Source organism: Bactrocera latifrons, unplaced genomic scaffold (genome assembly GCF_001853355.1).
Source record: "Bactrocera latifrons isolate USDA-ARS-PBARC rearing strain unplaced genomic scaffold, ASM185335v1 scaffold_24, whole genome shotgun sequence".
In the NCBI taxonomy this organism is placed as follows: Eukaryota; Metazoa; Arthropoda; class Insecta; order Diptera; family Tephritidae; genus Bactrocera; species Bactrocera latifrons.
This window is the reverse complement of record NW_017535963.1, coordinates 491364-502850: the sequence shown is the minus strand read 5'-3', so window position 1 is coordinate 502850 and position 11487 is coordinate 491364. Positions and strand designations below refer to the sequence as shown.

At 33.8% G+C, this 11487-nt stretch overlaps 3 protein-coding genes across 3 annotated transcripts in view; 1 reads left to right on the top strand and 2 right to left on the bottom strand.

Annotated features, from left to right (window-relative positions):
- The window catches only part of LOC108969095, a 52237-nt gene extending 50971 nt beyond the window's left edge, over window positions 1-1266 (bottom strand). Inside the window, exon 1 of the mRNA XM_018933607.1 lies at window positions 709-1266. The gene's annotated coding sequence lies outside the window, so the exon portion shown is untranslated. The remainder of the gene's footprint in view (window positions 1-708) is intronic.
- LOC108969056 (dual 3',5'-cyclic-AMP and -GMP phosphodiesterase 11-like) overlaps window positions 1-9047 on the bottom strand; it is a gene marked incomplete at its 5' end in the record, with an annotated part of 65204 nt that extends 56157 nt beyond the window's left edge. The window contains one exon of the mRNA XM_018933549.1: window positions 8981-9047. Coding sequence (XP_018789094.1) covers window positions 8981-9047 — 67 coding nt within the window. The remainder of the gene's footprint in view (window positions 1-8980) is intronic.
- On the top strand, window positions 5975-8887 carry LOC108969094 (polycystic kidney disease 2-like 1 protein). Its single transcript, XM_018933606.1, has 9 exons — window positions 5975-6077; window positions 6138-6540; window positions 6617-6841; window positions 7134-7362; window positions 7441-7671; window positions 7945-8187; window positions 8258-8538; window positions 8615-8662; window positions 8720-8887. The coding sequence occupies exons 1-9, from the start codon at window positions 5975-5977 to the stop codon at window positions 8880-8882; spliced, it is 1926 nt and encodes a 641-aa protein (XP_018789151.1). The 3' UTR covers window positions 8883-8887.
- Window positions 9048-11487: the final 2440 nt, after the last annotated feature.

The following is an 11487-nucleotide window of genomic DNA, read 5'->3' as shown; positions in this document are numbered from 1 at the left end:
TACTTTTTAAATTAATTTAATTTTTATACGGATTTTATACTGTATCTTCATTTAATCATGTCACAGCGATCATATGGTTTCCGTTTATTCTGTTCTTCGCCATTTTCACTCACTTTCGTAATGCCAATACGGCCGCGCTGTTGCACTTTTGCACACATTTACAACATATATAAATATATATGTATATTTYCGTTTTTATTTTTTCCCATTTGTGACTTTTTGCTTTTAACCCGTTTACAAGAACTGGTTTACAGAATTTCAGAATTTTAATTGGCTAATATTTAAAAAAGATTATATTTTGACATTACAAACTGTGTTTCTAGCTTAATATATATTTTTGGAGACACTTGTTGTACAATAAAATTAACTTTTTGTACAAGAAAAACACTTCGTTACAAAAACAATAATATTTTATAGGAATTTAAACACTTTCAGTCTAAGCAACTGACGCCGCAAAGTTCAACCTCTGTTATCTTTTGTTTATGGATTTTTTTGTATAGGAATTTAAATTTTCATATTTACGGATATCCTACTTATTTTTCGTTACGCGGCAATATTTTATCTTTGAAACTTTTGAATTTCAAATGTTTAATTCTCTCGCTCTTCTCAAGTTCTTTCGCCTCACTTTTGCGCTGAAGTCAAATATACACAAACGCACGTCATATCTACACACATACAAACACAGGTATGTACATAAGCGATATTTACAAACACTCACGATGCTGCTGCTGATCGCTGATCACCGCTGTTTACGGTAGCGGTACGCGCACGTGCACACTCACATGCACTTACATGCGCACGAAACGCCAGAAGCATTTACATACGTATATGTACATAGGTATGYATATGTAGAAGACTTTAGTTTAGCTGTGAATTAAATTATGAAAAATCGTACTTTGGAATTTCTTTGATCGCCACTTGCTTATACGCATGGCTATTTACTTTTTTTAACACAGATACATACATTCACATATTTTCAWATTTTACATGAACACGCTGATATTTAATATTATTTATATAASCACATATGTATATATTTCACGGGCTTCCGTTGACTATTGTCACACTATCACTGCTTTAATACATATATGATTAAATTATATGCATATWCATATATATTTACTAGCTGTTGTAGCTATCTAATGTTTGCTAAATGTTGCTATCATTCACTGTACACTTCACTTCACACGCGGCGCCGCTTTTCGCTACGCTTCGKATCTAAGCAATTCWGTTGTGTCGCAGCAAATCGTCGCCACCGAACCGTTCACGTCGAATATCTCTGCGATACTGAAATCGCTGAGCATCGCCGGCCGACCAGCCGACCAGTGCCCAATATGAAACAGCGCACAACAACAACAACAAATGCCCAATAACAACAAAACCAGCGACATGCACACACACAAGCGCGCACATAGCACACACATGATGGGCACGAAGAGCCGAGTATGAAATGCTGCCGAAAAAGTCAACGGCACACATACACGCAYACAACTGCAATTTGTATGGCAGCGCTATCTGCTTGGTCGCGGCGAATGTATCTAGCACTTTACAGGCATGCCTCCTCCTTTACTTCTATACATTTTGTATGCCATTCAACCACCACTTTACATACAAACACGYTCGAGCAGCAACCCAAAAAAAGCAACAAAAAATACTGAACATTGGCAATTCGCCGCGTTATCTGCAGAAGTGCAGCCGCACACCGCGCTCGCTGAGTCACCCGACGCACACATGCACCGCCAAGTACCTCACAGATACACGCGCCGTGTTTTTGAGTGGCCGCTTGGAATGCACTCCGTTTGTGATCTCAATCGCTCGCACTCACACTCATTCGTGTGCCTCAACTCTCCAGCCGGCTCTATGCAACAGTTTGAGCGCGTCATGGGCTGTCGAGTTCGCCGCACTGCCATGAAGTGTGCTTGCCTGCCGTCTGGTTTCCGTTTATTTATCTTTTGTTTGCTACTTCTTTTTGCACTATACACTTCTTTTATCGGTTAGCTCATTATATTTACTTCTTTGTTTCACACTTTTATTCTTTGGTAACCTTTGGTTGTGTTTGTATGTGAATGTGTGTGGCGCTGGGCAGCCAGCTGCTTGGCCGTTGTGTCGGCGTTTAATGAACTTCGGTGCTGTGTGTTTGTTCTTTTATTTTATTTTTTCTGTTTTTGATTTTGTTTTCTTTTTTTGTCTTTACGTATTCTTTTCCCTTGTGTGGTTTGAGTTTTTGTTTTYATATTTATTTTTTGTTTTAAGAATGGTTTATATGTCACATGYATGATATATTTCTGGCAGCGTTGCCAATAGCGCAGCAAATATAACTGTGTGTTCTTTTGGAAAATTATTTAAAAAATAGACAATATACACTTCAATAAATTGAGACAAGACAGTCAATGTGTTCCGCCATTCGTAAACAGGGGGGTTCAGCACTTTATATTTGAAAATCGCTATGAATATATAAATGAATATTGCACATATTCTCCGAAGACCTCCGTACTCCCGTCTTTAAAATATTGTATTTGTTGTTAAATCAACAATTATCATAATTGTGAAACATAGCACCCTCTATTGACGACATTATTACGCTTTAWACTATATAATATGAATACATAATAGTCTCCTCTTAATAGTTTCTTGGATGAATCATAATATGCTCGGGCACACTGCGCTAAAGGTGATTGAAGTAGAAAAATATGAACAGAATACTCAAAACTAAAATATTATGAAATATTCAAGTATTTCAAGTAAAAGCTTTTCAAAAGCTTAGTAAAAAGCTTTAAGAGTTGAGAAGGAGATAATAGAAAGTTGACAAGTTTAGTCTATTTTAAAATGGTTGTACTTCGTTCGATGTTCCAATTGGTAAATCTGAGGGTAGAAAAAATTGTGTTGGCCGGCTAATATCCAAATAGCTTAAAATAACTGATATCAAGCGAAAATTGATATATATTTATATATATTCTAGAAAACTGAACTCAAAAACTTGAATTCTAAAATTCTTTAAAAAGCACTACATCGAGGTATAAGCCCTTCCACCATCTTGAGGAATAAGCCATCTAACCTGAAATACGCTCAGACATAAAAAATATATATAAAATTCAGTATGTCCAGAAAGCAAACAACTCAGAATTTGACTCTGTTCTTAAGTGAGCATTTCAAGTACGGCAAAAGTATTTTGGTGATACAAAAAGCGATTCGACGAGTTTCTATCCATAAAATCTGAAGAATTTTGTACGACCGTAACCACCTAGACCCAAATACAATCAGATGGTCGGTCAAAGATACACCTATTATCTGTTACACTGTGAATGGCAGTCAGTGCTAACCCTCAAAGTTCTAGGGTATTTCTACGCAAATATACCTCATCTTTAATTGACAAATGAAACTGACGCACGTTTCGAAAAAAAAAAAAATAGTTTTCTACCAAAAGCTCAAACTTGCTATAAACGTTTGAACTGTTTCTACTTCTAAAAATAGATCTCTCACTATATATAACATAATTTTAAACCATAATTGTTTATAGACCAGTCACCACCATCCACCATTTTGTAGTTACTYAATTTCAGCGTAATTTAATTTCTATTGTTGTAAAGTTCTATATAGCACGCAACAGTCACGTTTCAGCAGCTGCTAGCAAAAGTGCCAACAAGCCAAACACATCATAGACTACAAAGACCAGCGTTAACATACATATGTATGCTTGTAGATTTGCATGTCTAGCATGTATAAATGTGTGCGTGCGAAAAAAGCTTGCAATAACATTGTGGCAACGCCGCTTGTTGTTGTTAAGCTGCACTCAAATTTTAGATATATCCGCCTAGAATCAACTTTTAGAGCTTTCACTCGCATTTTGCGCATTTGAGTGAGAAATAAAAGCTTTTGGCGRCAATTTTTCTGTAAGTAACGTATACAAATGATTTGAAAAGCCGGCAAAAAGCACGAAGTAGTCATGGCAACAAGCGGCAGGTTAAAAGAGTTGATGAAAAGAGAGAGCGCAAAAAATTTGCTAAAGCTAAAAGTGAAGCGGAAACGTAGTGTGCTGTCAGCCTTTAGAATGCAGCAAGCGGAAATGACCATCAAAAATTTGTGCTTATGTGTTTGTGTGTGTTTACTTTTGTGTTGAGAGTAAGCAAACGTGATTTTTTGCGCTAGACGAAAGTTGTTTATAAATATTATTTTGTAGTAGGAGAAAAATTAAATMGAAAATATATATTTTTTTTATTTTTATGAGTTGAAAATGTTTATCTTTAAATGTCCAAATCMAAATCTTTTCTTTTTTTACTTTTTGGCATATGTTTGTGTGTTAGTATTACTACTTGATTATGTACAGAAGTGAGTGCGTCTTTGGTAGCGTGCGCTTGAAATCAGACATTTATTTATTTACCTCATTATGATTAATGCAACCGCTTTTTGTCCGACATGCGACCGAATTGTTGTGTTAAGAGTTGTTAAACTAACAAAATATGTTTGCTTTGCGTGTCATTTAAGGTGTTTTATTTTCAGGAAATTTGTTTTTGAATAAACAGCTGTGGCCATGGAAACATTGTTATTTTGAAATATGCTGATAAAATTTATTTATATAAAAATACATTATAATTAAATATTTTTTCCATTAAATATAAATTTCAGTAACACCACTGGTCAATTAGTGACTTTCTTGAATTAATGAATTGAAAATGAGAAAAAGATTTTGTTAGAAAAATCATGCTACTGCAACGAAATTGTGTTACGCAACTTAAATTCGTCACGCATACCTTACATAATGCACTAATATTGAATGGTAAACTGTATTGAATATTCGTTTTTGTAACCTGATATAATATTTGGTTGATGTGGAATATAAAAAGAGTGGCAACCCTGTTCAAAATATTTAGTAAAAAAMAGTTAATCAAATAGAAATTAATACTATAATCTTGCCAAGCTAAAGAACTTCAAAATAGTAATTGAAAGAAATTTATTAATAAGAGTTGCCAACTGTTTCCATTTTTTTGCTCAATAAATTGAAATTTTTTAAAGACTTAAATATAACATTGAAACTAAGTTCCGCGGGTTTAMAAAATTTTAGCTTTCAAAATATTTKTAAAAAGAGTTGCCACCTATTTTAAATATGTAAATCCCAATGCTGATAAGGTTAAAAGTTTCTACCATATAAGTACTCAAATAAATACGTTTAAAATATTGTAAAATAAAAGAATTAAATAGCTAATATAGAAATAGATATTTCTAAATACTTTCAAAAGTTTAAAAACACTTTTGAAGAAAATTTTAAGCCACTTAAATTTTTATAACTGTTTCATCAAGTACCTATGTATTTAAGAAAATTTTTTTCCGAAAATAATTAAATGTGGCAACTCTCCTCAAATTTAAAAAATACAGTGTATATTAAAATATTGTTGTTAAAATGTATTGGTTGTGTTAAGTTAGTCATGTAAACAAATGAGCCATAGACCAGTTTTGGTCCTTTGCGATATCAGATGGGATAAAATTAGTAGGTCCATGAGGAGAGGTAACCTATTACGATGCCTGCGCTTAACGTGGATTTTAACAGACTCCAAGATCTCACTATCGATAATGTATTGAAGAAACTTATAAATTTTTTAAGCTCCAGCCAATTTTAAAAAGGTTTCTACGACGTTTTTAGGTTATGAAAACTATGCTTTTTACTACTAGGATTTATAAAAGAAAGCATTACCTACAATTTTTTTTCTACTAAATGCTATTAACTCTATCCAATATAGTGATTCGTTTCGTGTTGAAAAAATTTTATTATTACAGTTTTGAATAATGTTCTAACTCAGCGCTTTTTTTTTTGAGAACAGATAACAAAAATTCGTTTTTAATTTTTGCTTCAAAAATTTCAATTTATAATTTTCTCAACATTGCAGCACTCTTTAAATTTGACATTTGAAAATTTATTAACTATCATTTTCGTTTTCGTCTAACGTGCGAATCAATAATTGTGCTTCGTTGCATAAAAAMAATGAATTTCGAAACACGCGTTAAATATGATAGTGAAACAAATATCAAACGAGCGCTAAGGGCCGTATGCCTTTACTGTGTCTTCATAGTAATGACCACTGTGGGTGAGTAAACAAAATATTTCTAAGAAATAATTATTTATGTCTCCCCTCTAACATTCGCAGTTGCCGTTTCTGCGCGCCACCACTACATGTACTACTTCAATCACGCTATTAAACGGCACTTTTTGATCTATGAACGACTCGTCACCTACAATGAATGGTGGTCGGAACTAGCAGATTCATTTTTGCCGGAGGTGTTGCTACCGCCACAAGCGAGCAACGAAAGTGTCKCTACCGAAAATGCGAATAGTTCGAGTAATCCAGGCGTCAATGCCAGCACAGCTTCTGCTGCACATAAAGTTATAAAATTTGATGAGAGTATTCTGTTGGGAACACCACGCCTACGTCAGCTACGCGTCGAGGAGACAACTTGCGGTGGCAGCAAGAGTTTCGCGAAACATTTTCATTTCATTTGTTATCCAGATTATTCGTATTCAGATATGAAAACCACTGGTGAACATATAGGGTGAATCTTTGAGTGTCTCTTTATTTAAAATCTTTAAAATAATTTTCTCTTGTGAAACACATTTTGAAACTTCCAGCGCGAAGTATGAGTCTGCATACCATTTGAGCGCGATGCCGATCCAAGGACGAATACACACATATTGGGGTGGGGGTTTCGTGCAGAATTTGGATCGAAATTTTAATGAATCTTTGCCTTTGATTGAATCACTGGCACAGCTTGACTGGTTGGATCGCGGCACACGCCTTATGATTTTCGAATTAACGCTCTATAATAAAAATACGGATCTCTTCAATAATGCCAAGTGAGTGAAACCTTTTTTTTTTTTCTTTTAACTAATAATTAAGCTTAAAAGGAAGACTGCTTAACTCCCTAAATGTAGGCAACAAATTGTTTTCTTTCGATTTGTAATCGCTCTTATAAATAAAACTGATTAACACCCTAAATATAGGCAACAAATTTTTTAAAAATATCACCTATGCCAACATAAATAATTCATTAACTTTAAAGGATACATTAAAGTATTTAGGGCGAAACTGCAGACTACTTTTATAACCTTTCCGAACAATTATTGTAAGTCTGTACCATATTTTCAGAATTCTGGGCGAAGTTCCGGTCACTGGTGGCGTTTTGTTATATATACAAGTTCAGGCGGTGCAAAAACATGCTGTCTGGACAGGCAGCGTATGGATCATACTCTCAGCTATCATTTTCTATATAATGGCTATATATTATTGTATTGGAGAAATGTTGGTATGCCGTCGGAGTGGCTACAAAAAATATTTGAAAAACTTTTGGAACATTGTCGATTTAGTTATACTGATTGTAAGTCAAAAAAGCATATTCATTAGATTAGCTTAAACTAAATTATTATTAATTATTTAATAATTTTSTCTTCTCCAGCTCGTTACACTTTCCTTCAGCTATAATATTTTCCATCCAATTTATCTACATTATTATTTGAAGCATGCCAACGCATTRCCAACTGAATATCATAGCTTGGATGTGATTTGTTGGTTAAACTCCCATTATATGAATTTAGTAGCGGTGCTGGCGTTTTTAGTTTGGATTAAGATATTTCAGTTTTTCACCTTCAACAAAACATCGATACAATTAAATGCGACATTCGTAAAAGTAAGAATRAAAATAAGAGGGGAGTGTGTCTTCGCTAATCACAAGATTTCTAATACACATATCGCCTAAAAGTTTACTAAAAACCAATTTATTCAAAATTTTGCTTCCGAAAACTTCCCTACAGTGCTATACAGATCGTAGAGATCGTTTCAATTTCGTGCTCTCAATACGCGAGGAGTGTGTCTTCGCTAATTCCAAATTTACTTATACACCTTTCCCTAAAAGTATGCTAATACCAACTAATTCAAAAATTTTCCTCACCTTCACTTCCAGTGCTATAGAGATCTGCTCAACTTCGTGCTCATATTTCTGATAATCTTTCTTTCATACGCCATGCTCGGCATGTTACTGTTCGGCCATGCGCACGAGGACTTTTTCGTATTTCCCATCGCATTTTGGAGTGTTATGCGTATGGTATTGGCTGATTTTGATTATGTTGGCGTGGAACATGCAAATCCTGTGCTGGGACCAATATACTTTTTCTCCTTCATACTCATCGTGTATTTCATACTTATTGTAAGCAACTGCTTATTACTAATATTAAAAAAAAAAAAACACTTTTATAAAAGATCATACTCTCTCTCAGAATATGTTTCTGGCCATCATTTACGACACCTTCCGGAACATAAAAACATATGAAATACCACCGGAGAAGAAACAATTGCCGCAGTTCTTTAAAAAATACTGGGATAAGGGCAAAGATGGCGGTAAGAAGGCGCTCAATGCAATAGGCTTGTGCAAACGTAGGAATACAAAACGAGACACAGAACCGTTACGCGAAATGAATGACGAGAACGAGCCACCTTTTCCACCTACGCCAAGGCCAGAGCAGAAAATGCGCGTGCCTAAGAATGAGATAATTCAGAAGTAATTTTAATGACTATTCAATATAATTTTTTTCGAAATATTAGAAATGATTTTTATTCCACCTTCTCTTCTRTAGCTACTTTGAGACCATACAGAACAAACGTGACGCCGAGCAAATAGACAAGTACGTTTTTCTTTTTGCTATTTTAAGTGTCTAACTAATCTTCTTTTAATTTTTTAGTTTGACTAAACATATAACGGCTTTAGAGGAGATTTTGGCTAAAATGAGCGAYGATATTAAGCGTCTGGAAGCCGAGACACCTGATCCGAGCACGCGCCCMGAGCCGCCGAGTCAACCTAAAACACCGCCTCGTCTAAAGGTCTTCATAAATCGCAAGAAGTAGCTTGAATTTCTGTCCATTCAATTTTATGTGTAAAAAAATCATTTTTGAATTACCGTAATATAATTTACTAAAATTTTTCAAATTTCTTTGAGACTTACCAATTTTGCGACGCGCGCGCCAGAGCACTGGCGGTGCTGTATTATTTGGTGAAGCCAGTGTGACGATTTAAAAACAATGTAGAAACTGTAAGTGGAGAAAAAAATTTATTTAGTTTTTTGTTACTAGGATATTAAAAAAAATATAAAAACAGAAAACAAAAATATAAAATGTTTTTTTTTATAATTTTTTAAATATTAAAATTTATTTTTTCACAATTTTATTTCTTTTTTTTAAGAGTGGAAACACTATTCTAAAATTAAAGATGGTAAAAATTATAACTTTTTATTTGAAAAGKGTGTTTCATAAAAAAAAATGTTTAACATTTTTTTAAAGTGTGGCAAAACTATTCCACAATGAAAAAATTAATTATTAATAATAAAAAGTAAAAGTGTGGGTTTATAATATAATTTTTTTCAAAAAGGGTGGTAACACTATTCAACTTATTCGACTTACAATTAAAGCCCACACATAATTATACATTTCGAATTGTTATATCCATAACGAAGTGCAAAGTATTTACTTAAAATTGTTTCGTGCAACAACAATTATGTATTTAAATTCAAGTGGCAACCCAAAAGAAATATTGTTTTATAATAAAACTCTTTCAAATTCGCTGTCAGTTACYATATTTCACTTATATTTTATATTTGCACATTGGGCGTAGTTTTACAAATTCAAACAGGTGGCAACCCTTTTTACAATTTTCGTTATATCTGGGTCAAACGATTGACGTTTAACTATTTTATAGACGCACATCTGTTGCGCACCGAGCCTACAGACTCTTCCGAGCAACATATATGTATTAATACAAAAGCCTATATTTACCAATACATTTACATACATAGATATATATATCATTTGAAAATAGCGCGCACGTTTTAATTAATGAACGTATAAAAGAATACTCGAAACTCATCCCAACATTGCGCAATGGTTTGAAATGAAGTGACCAATAATTTAAAAATTAATAACAAAACGGAATATGGCGTAGTAGATTGCGTACTGATAAATGTCGTAAGATGTGCACATATACACATGTACATACATACATACTTCACATGCGCGAACATGACCACATATGCGATTCATAAAGTATTTCTCATCTTTTGCCACAATAAAATAAATGTGGCGGAGGAGCAGCTTATTRATTGAAATTGTTATCAATTCATTGTTGTATGCCATGCAAACCTATATATGAGTAAACAAATATGGATGGATGAGTATATGTAGAAGTAATTTTGTAGAGTATTAGAGTGGTCCGTACATGCGCTGTCGCAAATGCTTTTTGGCCCACGATCGATGGCAAAATATCAGGTGTTTGCTTTCAGTTAGGCTAGCCTCTCCCTATTGGCTATTTTTTTAATTAATGAATACTAAATTTTTTGTTTTAAATTATTTTAAAATTTGACACACCGTTAAATTAAAACAAAAAATAATGTCTAAGCCTTAAAAAAATAGTTGATTCACTGGTTTTGTTGCTTTTATAAAAATCCTTATAAAAGTTATAGAAAAACCCACCCACCCTAATGCCTTGCACGTGTGTATACATGTTGCAGCAAGTGAACGTTAACGCACGTATAATACGCAATCAGCATGCTTGTCCGTCAACTTGGCAGCTAGTCAATACATTTGAGTGCACTTGCACACACACATAGGCGAGATTGTTTATCCAATAGGGAGCACAGCGTTGCACTCTACTTATATACATACATGGCATGTACACACGCAAGCGTCGTTCACTGCCCAGCAGCGCTGCAGTTCAATGACCARTGCCGCTGCTGTTGCCACTGTCGCTAAGATAGTGAGCCTCCATACTACGCACTCCAGCTTTTGTTTGTACACAAAATAATTTAAACGAACATATATGTATATGTGTGTGTATGTGCAATTGTATTTATGTCCACTTGTTCATGCTATCAGCCACTTTTTGTATGTATGCGAAAGCAACAGTATTTTGTTAGCTCACGTTTGGTTTCAATTGAGATAAAAGTCAAGGTCGGCGCGTTGGCATAACACAATTGCAATTGCGTGCTGGGCAATACGTGGTGACACAACAGAGCAAATTATGTTTCTGTATGTATGATACCATTTGCGTAAATATGAAGTAAGAGAGGTGCGCTAAAAAGTTTTGTAATATGTGATATAACGGTAGTTTTTTTCTTGGCTTGAATTGACTGAATTACAAACAAAAAAATCTTTAATTTATTTTTTTAATAAGAAAATATATTTTTAATTTTTTCGAGTCGAATGGAATTGTCACCAAAGAGTTACTATACCGTTATATAATATTCAAAAAATTAMCATTCTAGCGTAGTCAAGGTCAAGAGCTATTAATATCTAAAATAAGTGTATTTTAAACTCTCTTTTTATGGTATAAGCTTTTAAATAACTCATGTAATTATTATTACTTTCATTGAACGTGGCAACTCTATTTCAAATTATACTTACAAACAAGCTTTTTTTAAAAAATGTCTAATTTATTATATATGTACCTATATTTAAAAAC